The following is a 17,060-nucleotide window of genomic DNA, read 5'->3' as shown; positions in this document are numbered from 1 at the left end:
TACATCCTGCGCAGCTTCTTGTAGGGAGAGAAGGCTCCTGGAGGAACTGCCTTAATCCCGTTCTGCTCCAGACGTCTAGAGAGGAACGAAAATACAAGCGGTTAACCAAAAATCGTCTTCTACTTGTTCACCTCTGAACTATGAGGGGTGGGAGTGAGTCATACATGTGAGTCACAAGCCTTAACATTCAACATTTAAGCAAGTCCGTAGTTACTGAGGGAAAAAAAAGCAAGCGAGTTAAATCAACACTAAGTTCAAGCAAGTGGAGTCGAGTCGTTAGTTTGGGAAAGCATGTATTAAAGGGAAGTCAACCTAAACATTTTTTTTCAAGAATATGTTCTATGCAAGCCCACTAGTTGAAACTAGACATTCTGACAAGTATTGCATTTGTGGAATAAAAGTTAATCCATCCATTTTCAGCCATCTCTAAGTGACAAAATGGCCGCCCCCTGAGATGGCTAAAATGGGGTGGATTAACTCGTATTCCACAAACGTAATATTTATCAGAAAGCTGCGTCCTAGAAGTCCTAAAAACGGTGACTTAAGTCTGAGTCGAGTCAAGTCTTGCGACTTGAGTCCCCCGCTTTTGCTCGTATTGGGGGGAGATCTATTCTCCAGCTGTAATAGGTGCAGACATGTTGGAGTCATAACATCCTGAAACCCAATGAACATTGCGCAAACGAGTGTACCGTGGAACAGGATCTGCGAGGGCCTTCAAATTACAGTCATATTTCTCCTTGATGAAAGAGTTTCCAGCACTTATGAACTCGTATGAAAACCCTGAAAACAATAACGATCCCAGGGAGGTGAAACATGAGTCATTTTCAGGAAAGTCGGTCAAGATTTCGCCACGCAGACAATGAAAACGTTTGCTCGGTCATTTCGAGGCCTAATCAGTGTCAGCTGCTCGCAGGGGAGCAGACAGCACCAGAGGCCATTAGCGTGGGGCGTGCATGTCCAAGCCGCTACTTAAGTTGGTCCCAGAGCAATTCCCCCCGGTGAGGCTGGCAGAGGGCTGTTTATCTGCAGGTCAGTTGACAGCTTTTAAAAGTCTCCTTAACAAGGCTTAGCGGGGCCCGGCCGGAGCCAGCTGGGGTTCTGTCTGGTCGTCCAGCCAACGGGCGGCCCGCTGCACAACAGCAAATGCGAGGCCGGCGCTATGGACGCTAAGCGCCGGGCTAGCCTAGCGAAGATCGTTAAAAGCTATTTGTCACCACAAGGAAATGGGGATCATTTAGAACCTGCAAATTATTGATGATAGTTGTAACCGCAACCTCTTAAAATGAGGGGCTTGCTCTCAGAGCATGAACATTTCCACATGATTTAATCATTCAATTACAGACATTTATGATTTATTACATGCCTTTGAGGGCCTGCGTTGCTATGTTTATGGGCCGAGTGTTTTTGCGAAACATAAACCGCTGCTGCTCAACTTCAGAAAATGTTCAATTTGGAGTCTGCCCCCCTCAGAGCAAGGCATCCACCCTCCACATATGGGGCGATCTAGCGGCGCAATTGACATTCTTGGGATGGCAGTGATTCCAGACCACAGATTCCTGCGGTGGCCGCGCTCCCGCGCTCTGTTTTAGTCTGCTTGTCCCGATGTGTCTGTGATTTTGCCACAAAGTGACGGCGCTGCGGTTCCTTCGCCCTCACAAAGCGGCCGAGCGCTGGGCCAATGTGGCTTTTGTGCTTTTTCTTAGCAACAAACTCGTCTCGCTGCTCTGACACAGTCACCAAGTGTGCCTCGAGTTTTTTTTTTGGTCAATCCTTATGAATCAATACGTGCAATACGTGACTAAACCCCCAATCAACAGAAGAGTTGCAGCGACTGATAGAGAAAACTAAACAATCCCTCAGGGCTGCCTTCAATCAATGCTTCCCATCCAATCCGTCAGTCTGAATGCTTGTATGCGTGTCTGTCTGCGGGCCAGTGTCAACACAATCAATGGTTTTGATCCTTGTCATTAAAGTCCGAGCATGGCTTTCATTAGGGGGATACAGCATTTTCTTTATGAGTTCGAAAGTCACGGCAGGGGAAAGGCAAGGGGGAGTTCAGTCACGGCCGGCCGTGGCGCATAATAATCTGTTGTGGTCAGTGTTTGGGCTGAGTAGACCTGCTCTCGCAAGAAACCGGCTCACATCCCCGCAGCTATAAACACCGGCATTCATTAGGGGAGAGCAGGGCATAGGTTCTGTGATTTTTTTTCCTTCCACATAATGAATGTGTGTGTGTATATGAGTGCCTCATTAACAAGGCATCGGGCTAGCCTTGATACACAACAGTATGCCCTCCTGTAATTGAAACTGATTTTGTAATGAACTTCAAGCAGAGATCAAACCTGCCGCACCAAATTACTGAGCCCCCAATCACAGCTGACCCTTCCCCTTATTTGCTCTCATTCTTCATCGTTGAGCCGTCTGGTTCTATGGTGATTTGGCAAAGTGGAAAGTACAGTCAAGAAGGAGAGGAGGAGTGGAGCCCGAGAGGAAAGGCTTTGTTGGGAATGATGGAATGCGGATGATATAGGAACGTTTTTCACCATGGTCTTATAAAAAATTAATCAGTGTTTATTGGCGGGGCCGTGATTTAGTGCCAATTAGATGTGAAGGGCAGGGGGACCTTTTAAAATGTCTTGATCTGCGATGCGGACAGCTCTACTGTGCATGGGGAAACCTAGCATTCCGATGTCTATGTTCTCCATTACAGGGAATCTACGGGCTCGCGAATGTCAAATTTAAGATGTTTTAGGAGCTCTTTTTAAGGCCGCTTCAATCAAATTCAAGACTTTTTGACCATATTTCAAGCCGATAACTAAAGCCATCAGAATGCATAGCATTCTAGTAATTCACCATAACACACCATTCAGTGATTACTGGGAGTTCAACAATTTCTAATCTCTGTCATACAAAACCACAACAAAAAAAAACTAGAAATGCCAAAACTAGAAATGCCAATAAATGCAGAAGAGCTGATTCTGAATTGAAAATAAAATCTTAATGAATACGTTTAAAAAAGATGAATAATAAGGCCCACACAAAGCCCAAACAAAATGGAGAAGTCAAACTATGAAAAGTTATGCCAGAAGAAGACATTGTGGGTGGCCGTGCGAGTGTGAACTGCGCATCCAAATTAGGAAATCCAGCACACCAGCAAACTAGAAATGGGTCAGGGTTGTTGGGGGCTTCCATGCTTGCTGGGTATTTATAAACAGACCCCAGAGGGACGAGGAGACCTAGAAACTTGCTGCGTCGCCTTCGCCTTTGCATCGCGGATGTCGGAGTCTCCTCTGTTCATAAATCACTGGGTTTCATCAGGGTTTCACAAAGGGGCATTAAACCCCCACGATAAAGGGCAAAATCACTACCTTGAAAAGTTAAATCCCGCTTTCCCGGGAAAATTACAGCGGCCTGATAGCATGCGGGCTGTAAATAGTTAATGTTCAGACAGATGTCGACGGACCGATAAACTAGCAAAGTTGTTTGCGTGCGCTTCGCAGCCATCTGAGTTGATAATGGCGCACAGTCTCTGCCTGCGCTGCGAGACGTCTTGCCCAAGTGTAAATGGACGCATATCGTTCTAGCAGGTGGTGCATGGCGAGAAAGGGGGGGTTGGGGGGGAAACAACATGCGTACATAATAGATGCACGTTTTAAATCATTTCAAGATTGCAAGTGCATGCGCGGGCATGTATGTGGAAGCGCATGCATGTCTGTATTGTGCACATTGCAAGAAATGCCCTGCAGCGCTATGCTTCAGTGCACATAGAGCTGTGGCTTTCTTTTACGCTGGAATCCATCACTTTGCTCAAGTCAAGAGCGAAACTCCCAGGGAATAATATAAACAACATTCACTTTTCTGGGATGCACATGATTAATTCAGTCAAGATAATGGCGAATTCCATATTTATTTACGTCACATTCTTGTTTTTCTCACTGGACCGTTTACACCACAAGCTTTGACTGAGACTGTGGTACAGACTGTAGGCAGTGATGGTAACCATGACCTTTCAAAAATGGACCTATGGTGTTTTTGGTTTGGTTCCGTTTTGCACAAAAAAACCCAAATGTTACTGCTGTGAATGTCGTAACTGGTTTAAATAAAAGACTTTTCAGCAAGGTTGGTTACTGGACGTTAGGATCTGAGCACAACTCCGGATGTGGATGAATTGATTGCTGTGTGTCATACTGTTGGATGACGGTGTATTAGTGTTAATGAATATTATGAGAAGAGATACACTGTTTATGTTGCAATGCAAAATATAGCATTTTTGTGTCAGACTATTGTCCACCTTGATGCCCATTCACCAGTATGGTGACGTGATCATTAAACCTCATAAAATCTTTGTTTACAAAAACACTGTTGACTGTCATGGAAGAGTAAAAAGTTAACAGCTGTTAACAGCACAAGTTAAAGTTCAAGTTAAACGTGCTCTCAGGTATGAGCCTGATTATGAGTGACAGACTTCATTAATCACTTCCTGGTGATGATTCTGATTTTCTGCTTTATTTATTGTTGATAAATTATCCAAATTGTACTAAGCAGCTAGGAAAGAAAACATGTTTTGCAAAAAGTCCTATATTACATATTCTAAGCATTAGAAAAATCAAATGTTCCCTTTTTGACATCTTTGGTAACCTTCTGGAGTAGCATTGGGAATAACTATCACAAAAGCCCAGGAGAGAAAAGAAACATAAAACAGTTCAACATTTAGACACTCATTGAACTGGTTCTGGTTATGGATAAAGTGCTGAAAGTAAAGTAAAGAAAGTGTATATCCATAGCTATCAATCCAACTATAATGAAACACCGTCTTTTCGGAGATAGGGTAGCAGAAAGTAGAAAGTAGAGTTTATTTTTAGGACTCTATTATTAGACCAAGAGCGTTTAGTAGCTTCAAAGAAGATCTCAATTAATTGCTTAGTTTGGCGGTGCTTACATTTCGGCCATGCTGTCCGGCAGGTTGGCTGGGATGTCAGTCAGACCTTTCCCTCTACAGTCCACAATGTTGTTACTGCAGGTACACATGGCGGGACAGGAACCTCCACCTGTGTTGCAAGGTTGTGGACTGGAGGAATCCTGGTAACCTGGAAGCAAAGGGTGGTTAATGGTTAATACGGTATAAAGGATAAAGCCGGAGGAAGGGAAAGCCTACAAGAGAGAAGCAATTTGGTTTTATGAAGTAGTTTTCCAGTGATGTGATGCCATATTTGTCAAATGTGCACCTTGTGAACTAAATAGCAGATCAACACTGATGATCTTTTCCGGGCATGATTTGTTTGACATTGAGAACGAGAAATGAACGTGACGTTCTGCTAAAGTTGAACATCCTTGAGAATCAATGAACAAGAAACTGGGTTATCTGTCAAAGGGAAGGCGCCGCGTGTTGAGAGCGAGAAGAAAGCCATGAATAATACAATTGCGCAGATGACTGAAGGCCTCCAATAATGCGCATTGATCTCTCATCAAATGTTCCTCCTGAGTCGGCGCTCCCTGGTGGATGGAGTAGGTGCGCATTCAGCAACAGCCCCCCCGCTCCCCAACACGGTCTCTCTTTTATTTAACACTTCAACTTTTCAATTTGCATACAGAGCACGTCAAGCCATCACGCTGTCTCCAGGTACCTGTTCAAATAGCTGCCAGTGAAGCGTTGAAGAGCGGGCGCCTCCACCGCAGCTACAGCTGCGTGTGAGCGTGTGTGTGAGAGCGTATAAGTTGCGTGGATGTAAGCCTAACCCAGATAAAATGAATAAAACAGACTTTTAAATGGGCTCATTTACACAGCATTACTAATCTGGGTTTCAAACGATTAATATTTCATCATCTCTCCATCTATCGCTCAGCTAGTGGGGGACATGTTAGTTAGGGTTGCCAACTTTCTCACTCCTAAATAAGGGACAGGTGCACGGTGCCACGGTGGTGTGAGCATGATGTATGAATTTGGGGATTTTTTTTGCTAATTTTCACGTTAATGCTGAAACCACATTCACATAAAAATAAGAAAAAATGAAAAAAATGGACAATCTTTTTCACAGGACAGCGACTATGTCACCTCATATGAAACCTCATATATGAAACCACAATTTGGCTCTTTTCATCAAAAAACGGGGGTAAGTCATCTGAAATGTAAAAGAGGAGTGTGACTCACCAAATTTATTTTTCCATGGATATTTCTGGCTGCTTTTGACAGACTTAAGTAGTCTTGTCATTTTGCGCAGCCAGAGAGAAGTCCTTACATGACAGGTGGAGTGATTGACGCTCGTTCCGAGATTGACGCTTTATCTGATCTAGGATCTGTCATGTGTAGTACCGAGAGTCTCCGTTACGAGCGCTGTAATGTGCTATCACTATTTAAGAACCAGCAATGTATGTTCGAGCAAGTATAGACATTGAGCTGCCAACCCGACTGTGTTCGTCGCTATTGACAATCGATCGCCATCCAAAGCTTTACTAAAAGCATCTTATATTACAGGTTCGGTAGATTGCAGTTTTCTGTATTTGCAAGCGTTGATAGTCAATATACGGGACATTTAAGGTCCCGTATGGGACAAACCAAATTAGCCCAGTAGACGGGACGTCCCGGCTAATACGGGACAGTTGGCAACCCTAATGTTAGTCACAGAAAGCGATGACTGATGGAAGTTACTGACAGAGCTAGCTCTCTGCTACAGATAAATAGATAAGATTCAACAATATTACGTTTTTCTGGTGGTGTGAGGTGACTTGGCAACTAATTGAGACAGAGCGCCTGTTCGGTTGGAGCCACTAGTTGAGGATTTGACAAATATTGACTGACAAATATTGCACTGAGCACTTTTTTGTTAGCTTGATTGTAAGTGCCTTTAACATGCTAGTATAAGTGAATGTTATCTTTCATGAAACATTGATAGATTTGACAGCTGCTTGGACTTAGACCACATGTAACTTTTAGTGGCAGCCACTGGGTGGAAGCCGTAAAATTTGAAATCAGTGAGTCGCTCTTTAGGAAAATTACAAAATGTCAGTTAGCTTGCTCTAGTTTCCGGTGCTTCAATTGAGGAAACATGGTATAATCAAATAACTGTACAATTTTGAGAAGTAGTCTGTGTCGTGTATAAAATGGGTCCAATTTTCACATATGCATCCCATTAAATTGTGTACCTAATATTTTGGCCAGTGTCAGACCAGAAAGTGAGGTAAACAGAACAGCAAACACTGCGTTGATACGGATGCAATAAAAGCCTGATCGGAGGCCCTGTGATCTCGGCGTGTCAGAGGTTTGACAGATCTGGGATCAGGTGTAGGGCACAGCAGAGCTCCCATCTGATGGGACATGCTACATTTGACAGGCCTGGGATCAGGGAGAGTGCATAGCGCAGCTGGAGCAGCGTGAACAATGACAGCTCCCTGACAGGTAGACTTGAAGCGAAGCTTTTTGATGTAATTGTGTGCTCGCACGAGGTCTGTTTTCCCCATTCTAGCCTTTTCACGGCCACCGTATTCCAATTCTGTCCCCCCGGTGTTAAATGCGCCATTTACATCGTGGCTTGCCTTCACATTTAAACTCACTCCTCTCATCATCCAAAATACAATATTATAACTGGCCACACGCCATATGTCTTCTACGAAATTCACTTTGACTTCTCATATTTATTTATCAATTTATGTGTTTTATTACACTCTCTATGCACTCTGTACCGGACAATATATCCTCAATTTGCTTATTGTTTCTTATGGAAAAGCCATTATCTTTTTGTCCAATAGCCCATCATTATCCCACATCATTTTCAACTTTTTTTTCACTGATCGTAAAACTGTGATGAATTTACAGTATATTGAGAAAACTGAAGTTGGGCAGTTCACGTTTTACAACTTTTCATCTTTCTTTAAAAAAAAAAAAAGAATGTGCAGGTGGCGCCGAAACAGATTTTGTATTGATTGATTGTTTGCTTTGATGGCAAAAACCTTTTTTAAAACGGAAAATGAGACACAGATTTGAATGTATAAAACACTTCAAAGGACAACTGCAATGATGAGTGCGAAGCAGTAAAATTGTCACTCATTATGCACTGAAAATTCACAATGCTTGAAGGCTTTTCCAGCTGAAAGGGAATGACGACATGTCGGAATGGCGCAGCCAAACCAAAAACACGTTCTCCCCGATTATTCCGTCTTTTGCTTCGCTTCTCCAACCTCCTTTCTCCCCAACTCAGCGCCACCCTGCCCCAAATCCCCCGCAGGTGGCCTGGCCTGGTCACAGCACATACACACTAAACGCACACAATGCTGCGCATGAAAATACAAAAAATATGTGGCGTGGGTGTGTATGTGTGTGTGAATGCCAGCAAGCAAGTCGCCTAATGAGTCCTTCACGGGGAGTTCAACTTGTGGTCAATTGTTCATGCACGTGCGTTTGAATAATTGTATGACTTTACAGTATATCGTCGCTGTCGCGTGAAAAACACTTATCTCCATTTTGTTTTCATTTTCTTATTTTTACACGAATCATGTTTCCGCGTTACAGACATCGCATCAAAGTCAAAATTAAAAAAGTTCCCAAAATTGGAGATAAGTGTTTTTCACAGGACAGCGAAGATATGCTGCATCCATGTACGTTCATCCTGCTTTTTTTTTTTGTTGTTGTTTTTTTTTTTGGGGTGGGAATTGTGATTGTTAGTTATTGAAACTCGCGGGCAACTAATCATGTTGGGAATGGGAACTGCAGCTTCCCATGAAGCGCAGCCTAAACTTTCTGTACCCTTATCTTGCGCTCGGACAGTCCCTGCTCGCTTTTCATATCTCCGAGGCTTCCACTCCCACGCTTTGAGTCACTTTCCCCGGGCGAGGAATAGTTAATGGTCCGTGCTGTCACGCTGTATGGCTGCATAAAAATCACAAGCCATGGAGAGTGACTGAGAAAGATGTTGAGGGGATACACACCCATAAACACAGACACACACATATATCAATCAACCATCGCAGCTGGTGTTGTAGCGAGATGTCCTTGTGGGGGAGCGGAGGTTCTCATTCGGCTTTTTGCATTGTCCTGATATGATAACCTCATGCACATGTTCCCTTTTGCTGTGTTAGAAAAGCAACTACACAATGATCTTGGTGCAAGAAAAAAACACTGAAGACTGAATGAATAAAACAACTGATAATCTGAATGGTTGTGAAATTTAGAATTCCACCAAAGTCTTATATTTATTGAAAAACTCTTTTATTCACGCCTATCTGTGTATTTCTGTGGTCTTTTTGTAACAGCCTTCGCTGTTTTCAAAACAACTTTTTGATTTTATAAGGTGCCATGTTAGCTGAGGAGTAGCTAGCGTAGGCCATTAGCTGATAGCCAGCCTCTTTGACATGAAGATGGAAGATTTCAGTAGCTGACAATCGAGGCTTAACACCGGAGAAAAAAAAGGTCAAATTCTTAAGATGATGCCGAGTAAGCATTATTGGCAGTAAACAGCTGAACATAAGGTATGAGAGTGTATTTCACGCCAGTAGGAGACATGAATGAGTGTAATTTGAGAGCTTGATGTGGGGACAAATGCTAACGCTAACTGATAGCTGGCGTTCTGGTTGATGTCCTGCTGCTATTTGATTTACCACTTGTTCTGAAAAACGCTGTTTTGTGTATTGTCTTTTTACACTTGGAGGACGATGCAATCAATTCAAAATTTAAAAGAACACTTGTGTTGTGATTTTTATTTCTTATGGCATTTTTTAGTTTCCGCTTTTTCCATCTAAGTTGAGAGTGTTTGAATGATATTTGCGTTAAGTGGCTTACTTAATTCTTCACATTGTGGCAGTTAAGAATGTAGGAAAGTTACTTAAAACATTGCCTCTACAATTAATAAAGGATTTATGACGGTGATGTTTTGACTCAGGGCCAAATAAATGGGAAAGAAATCCCAAAACGGATTTTGTCCCACCTTAACGTTTCCACTGTAACAACTTCTTCTGTCATTGGTCACAGAAGCTACTAGGAGAACACAAAAGTGTATTGTAGCGCTATTGTCTAGCCGTGTTCAAAAGTTGGTGTTCACACACAAAACGATGCAACAATGTTTGTGGTATTTGTCACGTGTGGAGCTCTTACCCGAGCAGCTGAATTCGTGTTTCTGAACCTCTGCCACATTGAGACCCTTGAGTTCGGGCGGTGCCGTGCACTGGGTGAACAGACCAATAGTAGGCCGTTGTCGGAGCCACTGGGCCAACCAGGCCAGATGACAGTCACAGTTGAGATTGTTGGAGTGGAGACGGCTGTAAAACAAGCAAAAAAAAAAAAAAAAGAAGGAAGAAACTGAGCTATTTGAAGATCTTCTCTGCCTCAATTGCCAGTCAATTTGACAGCGAGTGAGGACGCAAATAGCACAAACGTGTCTGTTCTATCCTCGAGCTCATTACAAGCAACCGCCGCGGCCAAACTCACTAAATAATACGCTGCATGAAGGATTGTAAACGCGGAGTTCTGGACGAGGGAAAAGAGCCTTCCAAACCCGACACTCCAAACATGGCATTCCTGGAATGCTGCGTTTGTCGAGAATAGCTATCGCTGGTGTTTGGAGCATGTATCCATGTGCACAGACGCTGACAATACACACAAATAGTTAAAGCTATAAAATGTAACCCCGCTGGGAGCGAAGAAGCCCTGAAGGCTACCACAAGACATTGGAGGCATGGCTCAGAGTGTTTCAGCTGCCACGATTGTTTTCATTTGTACATCATTCTACATTTAGTAATCACATCATTGCACAATACACAATAAAATCCAGGGGCTATTTGCGTCCAAAAGGGCTAGTTGTTGTTGTGTTTGGATGCGAGGAGATCATTCTTTTTAGTGGTTCTGCTGAGCACCACCAACACTGTCAGGAACAAAGGACCCTATATAATTCAGCACTTTCTCTACGGAGTCAATTTACAGTGTCATTTCAAACAGCAAATACAGTAGGTGTCGCTCACAAGGTTCGCAGTTTGGGCATGTGGTTGAAGCTGGAAACAGGGATGCCGCTGATGTTGTTGTTGTTCAGGGTTCTGCGATGACAAAAGAGCAGAAAAACGGTCAATGCTCAACATATTCTTCACAAAGCATTTTGCTGTGGTGTTGGATCTATTCTGTCCCGTGGTGGCAACCCGCTGTGAATGTAACACCTCATTCCACACAGATGGGGAAAGCCTCTACGCCGCCTATGCACACCCACGGGCGCGCATACAAATACACACGCGTCAGACTCCCAATCAGCCCTGCGTGGAGTTGAGTTCACGCACAGACCCTGAGCATCAGCTGCAGCCAGTGAATCAGGTCATTTCAATCAGCCTAATAACCCTTTACCATATTTCAACTAGATACCCCACCCCCCCATCTTCTAACACAACCTGCCCCCCCACCCATAAAAACCTATACAAACAACCCCCAATTCCCACTAACACCATTATGACAACCTATCACTACATCTGCAATCCATCCACGCCATGAAAGCAGCCTTTAATGGCTTTTTTTTGGTCTCCCCACCCCCCCTAAAAAAAGAGAGAAAAAAGCAGCCTTTTACTATAAAAATAACAAGACTGCCGAAACCCCCGTGGCCCAATCTGCACTGGAGACTCCTTTGTTTAAAGGCGAGCGCTCAAACAAAAGGCTTGCAAATATGTATGCTGCTGATTAGTTCTTTTTCTCCAATAAAAATGGCACCAAAACGGTAATCGGCCCAGGCGGGAATGCTTGATGGTAGGAGCCCTCTTGTCAAGATGACAAGCTGACCCCGGGATGGAAGTGGGTGCAGTGAGGCGGGGCGGGAGGGGGTGTGTGTGTGTGGGGGGGTGTTAGTGTTTATGTGATAGAGGAGAATTTTGCTGTCAACTGTGTAGAACAATGAGTTAATGGCGGTTGGGCCCTCACGATGCAGGCCCCCTCAAGAGGCACACAAGGGGGGCTTTGAGGCCAGGTCCACTATAATTATGTGTATACATTAGTTCTGGTTATTAGCGGTATAGCGAAACAATGTCTTCATTTTACCGAGTGCTTTAACGGAATGATATTGCGTCGGAAGGAGATACTCACAGCACTTCCAAGCCTCGCAAAGCTCTGAAGGCGCCGTCCTCGATGCAGCTGATGTGGTTTTTATCCAGCTGACTGCGAGACAAAGAGCGGGGGGGGGGCTTGTTAGGTAGCACAGAAAAAAAACAATCTTTTCCCCCTGCACGCTGCTCATTATCATCTAAACAGTAAACAGCACACTGATGGACTACGGAAAAATCAATACTGTTCATCTCAGCTCATGTATCCCCAAGAGTGGACAGTGGAGAAGGAGAGTGGCTTACAGTTTGTTTATCATTATCAGTATTATCGTGTGAAGAAAGTGCATGTAGGATAACTAAATCACTGCCTCCGTGAGGGATCTTTGTGCATTCAAGGTAGCCATTAGTCTACTCAATCACAATGATACACTCGCCACTTAACACACGTGGAGTGCATAATGAACTACTCTTACCATTCCGCAAAAACAATACTCCTATTTTCCCACGAACAGAAGCTTTTGGTGATGTTTGGCCTGCTTTTCTATTGGGTGTGGTTCTTGAAAAGGGATTTACAGCAATGACCGTGAGTGCGAATGGTTGATGTTCTATATATATCATGTGATTGGCTGGTGGTGGTGGCCAGGGGGTACCCTGCCTCTCACCCAATGTCAATTGGGATAGGCCCCGGCTCTGCCATGACAGCGACAAGTGCAATACTTGTAGAAAATGCATACATTTATTTGAAATACTGTATGATATAAAATTTCTGCTGCGAATAGTGTCCGTGGGCATTTATTTGCTGGAGGAAGGCCTTCATTTATAAAAATGCATTGGAATAATTTGAGGAATATCAAACAATCTTCATGGGAGTATACAATACAATAAAATTGAAACAGGAAACAGGGTCGCACAAAACTGTGGAGCAAAGACATAACACACATGTTAAAAGATCATCTTTATCTTTAAAGTGCACTGCAAACCCGTTTGCAACGGAAGGTAAGACTCTGCACTTTCATTCATCTGAGGGACAGTTTAGGCTACATTTACACAATATTCCCGTTTGCTGGAACATCTTGTAAAGAGCTTTACGGGCCTCTGAAGGAGCTGCCATTTTGGTTAAGAAAAGTGTTCAAATGGGCTCAGTGGTTAACTTTTACTTTTCATGTTTGTGTGTGAACACCAGCACGTTTGAACTGAGATAATGACAGTGACTATCTCTTATTATTTCCTGATGGGAAAAGGGAGGGGGAGCTGTTTATTTGTCCTATTTGTTCTAAGTGACGCACACAGCAACTATTAGATATAAAATAAAACACACACAAAAGATCAAACAAAATCAAAATAAAAAATAATACATAAAGTAAAAATAAAGGACAATTCAAAAAACCAGAATACATGAAAATGATACTGCATATGTTGACTGATGTCGAAGGCTGTTATAGGAAATAACCATCAATTTTTACATCAATATTTATACATTGAGTTCACGAGTGAAGCACACTCACAGGTTTTTGATGTCTGTAGCTCCTCTGAAAGCTTTTCTTGGAATGGACTGGATGAGGTTTTCGCTCAGATCTCTGTAGAGACAAGAAGGCATGACATGGACATTAGCCATAAATGTAGTGCCTTCCAAAATATGAATGTTAAATCAGCATAGCAATGCTTTTTCTGAAGGGCCAGTTTCTACCCAATTTCAACACGAAAAAATGTTTGGATTGGCTCTTAAAGTAGAAGTCAACCCTAAATCATGACTGACCTGTTTTTTGAAGCTGAGCCGTGATTGGTTGTTACCTGAGCCCTGAGTAGTTGTGATGTCATTTTCAGTCGACAGAAGTGACAAAATGGCCAGTGATGGCTAAAAACGGGTGGATTAACTCTTATTCCACAAACGCAATATTAATCAGAATGCCTTGTTTCAACTTGTGAGTTTGCAAAGAACATATTCTTGAAAAACATATTGACTTCCCCTTTAAGAACCAATCCAAACGTTTTTTCGTTTTGAAATTGGGTAGAAACTGGCCCTTCAGAAAAAGCATTACTGTGACAAAAATGGGCGCCCCCTCAGATGGCTAAAAAGGGGTGGATTTTGCTGCTTAACTCATATTCCACAAACACAATACTAATCAGAATGCCGTGTTTCAACTAGTGGGCCTGCTGGGAACATATTCTGGAAAAAAATATGTTTGGGTTGATTTCCGCTTTAAAAAATATTCTAACTTCTTGATATGGTGAATTTTAGGTTTTGTCAAACTGTAAAGTATGATGAAAGTTACAATAAATAAAATCATAAAGTATTTCATTATTGTATTGCTGGCAGTGCGTTTCACTTCCTGAATTGAACTAAGAATTCTTTTTTTCCTGCGGCAGAACGTCAAAACCTCAAGTCTGTATGGAGAATTATTTTACAGTGTCCACATTATTCAGTGTCATCTCATCTCTGCTTTGGGTTAATCGCTGTGCTTTGCCCATTCATGGGTGTTCGGTTGCCTGCATTGAGCCTGCACACAAAGACCAAACAAATTGCATGACATTGGCCAGTGAAAGGTTGTCACTGAGCCTGATTCATTAGGGAAACTGCTGCCTGAAAGAACATAATCGTTGGGCATTAGGATGCATGTGTGTTCAGAATGTAATGTTGGATAGCAATGAGGCAGGCGTGTGGAAAATAAGAGTGCGCCGGGAGGAAAGCGAAAGTAGCCATAGTTTTAATTAGCGCAGCCCTTTTGTCTGCACTTGAAATGCTTGGCTAACCTCTTTCAGAAAAGCTCTGCCCCCTCTTTGGCACACACGGCACCGCAAAACTGTAAGGCCCGTCTTGACAAACATACTAATGCACACGTGCTGGGCTCCCACAAGGCGGACAGAAGTAAACAGACTTCTTACGGGCGTCCATGAAAGATGCTTGAGTGTGACCGCAAATTCCACAATCTATAAATCTCAATGACACAAGTGCTCCACTTGAGACTCTGATGACTCCTGCTTGTTTAATGTGCGTGTATGCTGTGGCGTGCAATGGCATGATGCAAAGTACAAAGTGTTTTCATGAGACAAGGGGCTCCCGGGGATACATTGTGGTCCCAAAAATGATCCACAGGTCATCATTCTTTGCATAAAAGTTGCTGTAATGACATTTCACTCAGCGTAATATGATTTACAAAAAGAGAAAATAGAGGTTAGATTGTTTGTAATGCAACTTTACGAGGTGAGCAGGCATTAAAAAACACGTTTTGGCTTGTACACAACGATTTGCCGTCATCGATAGATCTGCATACGAGTCATTTTCACCAAGGGCGATGTTGTTAGCAGGTAGGTAACCATTGTTTATTGGACCTTTTCCGAAATATTGAAAAGGCTCCACGTTTCCTTCTTTGGGAACCAGAATCAGAACCGTTGACTTTGAGTGAAAGACTTTGTTTGTTATCTGGTTTCTACCCAAAATTCATAATAGCCCCACAAGCGAGGAAAGCTTTTGGTTGGCCTAACCTTGCACGGAATCTAATGAGTAATTAATCTTTTCAAGCAACTGACAATAAGGAATCATATTCAATTACGGTGCCAATGCCTGTTGATACATTATTGTTGCATGGGAAAAAGGAAGAAGCAGAAGGACAGGGATGATGAGACTACAACTTTACGTGCTTATGGAGTAAAATTCAATCCACGCTGTAAAACATCCCTAATCCCTTTAGCATGCTATAATACGATTGGCTGGAGACAACTACTCCACCACTTTTAGTGCCGTTTGATTGGATTAGCAGTTGTGGAAAGTAGCTTTATAAACGAGAGTCCGTTTAGCGCGCCAAGAAAACAATTGTCCTCTTTCTTGCTTCTGCTTATAAAGCCTTTCTCCCTTTGTCCTCTGTCTTCATTTGGAGAATAATCACAGCGGTCATGATTTGGAGTCAGCAGTCTTCTGCGCACTGACAGTTCCAACTAAATTTGGCTCGGCAGGACTTCTGCATTTACACATTCTTAAAATGGCAAACAGAACATTTCTGTGGGGGTGCATGCTGTATTTTACATAGTCTGTGGTTGCCACACTCTGACTCGTTTTTTGTTTTTTCCAAGGCTTAGCTGACTCAGTTTGGAAGCGAGCGATTTGACGTTGCTGATTAGTTTGGAAGTCGATTTTCAGGGAAACATGAACTACCTAAAATAAGGCACAATTACAGCTCTCACCACAAAGATGGATATGGGGCACCATGGTCAGCGGGTTAATCTAAAGTTGCAATGCTTAGAAATGTATACAGTACTCCAGCACTCAAAACAGACATTTTACAGTTAACAGGCAATCTGGCATTGTTAGTGAAGACCAAAACATGTCCCCTCCACTTAGGGGCCCGTGCACATGAGTGCACTGTATACAGTGTATATATATATATATATATATATATATATACATATATACATATATATATATATATATACATACATACGTAACTGATATAGTTGATGCCATGGCGTAATATCAGTTGCTGATGCCAGATCGCCCTAGTTACTTGCACCATCATTCTAATCTCCGATCATACCAAATGTGTGTTTTAATGCGTTTGTTTTGTAAGACAAACTCGGGGTGTTTGGCTCTCAGAATGTGAGGTTAAACAGAAGCAAAGCGCAGACACCGTCAGGTAAAAGAAACCAGGAGCAGAGGTCGTAACCTGCAGACGTCACTCGATTTATACAACTCGATCCGGCCTAAATGGCACAAACAAAAGTGTCAGATGCTCGTCACTCACTGTACTAGGCAGGGTCTCCCAGCATTTGCATGATCTGTGGACCATTTGGCTCCAGTTTAAGCCTTCAGGCCTTGAACGGAGCGTTGGAATGATGTCAGTTTGCAAACACAAGGGGATGCTTGAAAGTATTTTCTTTATATTACAGGTGTGTGAACTGACTGTGGCTGTGCCAGACCTGGTATTGATTTACCTTAATGCACAACATACCCCGGGGTGGGCACTTTGTTCATTAGGTAGCCAGGCTCTCCATAGGCGACGTTGCTCACAGTTCATTCCCATTGTAACCCTAATGATGGGCTCGCACATATGTTCTTAGGTGTGCCTTTG

General features: G+C 42.9%; 1 protein-coding gene across 4 annotated transcripts in view; it reads right to left on the bottom strand.

Annotated features, from left to right (window-relative positions):
• slit1a (slit homolog 1a (Drosophila)) overlaps positions 1-17,060 on the bottom strand; it is a 97,355-nt gene that overhangs the window by 30,773 nt on the left and 49,522 nt on the right. For all 4 annotated transcript variants that reach the window (XM_086044501.1, XM_086044503.1, XM_086044502.1 and 1 more), the window contains exons 5-10: positions 13,503-13,574; positions 12,041-12,112; positions 10,945-11,016; positions 10,082-10,245; positions 4,940-5,087; positions 4-75 (exon numbers count right to left, since the gene is read on the bottom strand). In XM_086044501.1, coding sequence (XP_085900627.1) covers positions 4-75; positions 4,940-5,087; positions 10,082-10,245; positions 10,945-11,016; positions 12,041-12,112; positions 13,503-13,574 — 600 coding nt within the window. The remainder of the gene's footprint in view (positions 1-3; positions 76-4,939; positions 5,088-10,081; positions 10,246-10,944; positions 11,017-12,040; positions 12,113-13,502; positions 13,575-17,060) is intronic.

This window comes from Filicampus tigris, chromosome 11, assembly GCF_054856515.1.
Source record: "Filicampus tigris isolate MCC_2025a chromosome 11, RoL_Ftig_1.0, whole genome shotgun sequence".
NCBI classification, from domain to species: Eukaryota; Metazoa; Chordata; class Actinopteri; order Syngnathiformes; family Syngnathidae; genus Filicampus; species Filicampus tigris.
This window is presented reverse-complemented; position numbering and strand designations above follow the sequence as displayed.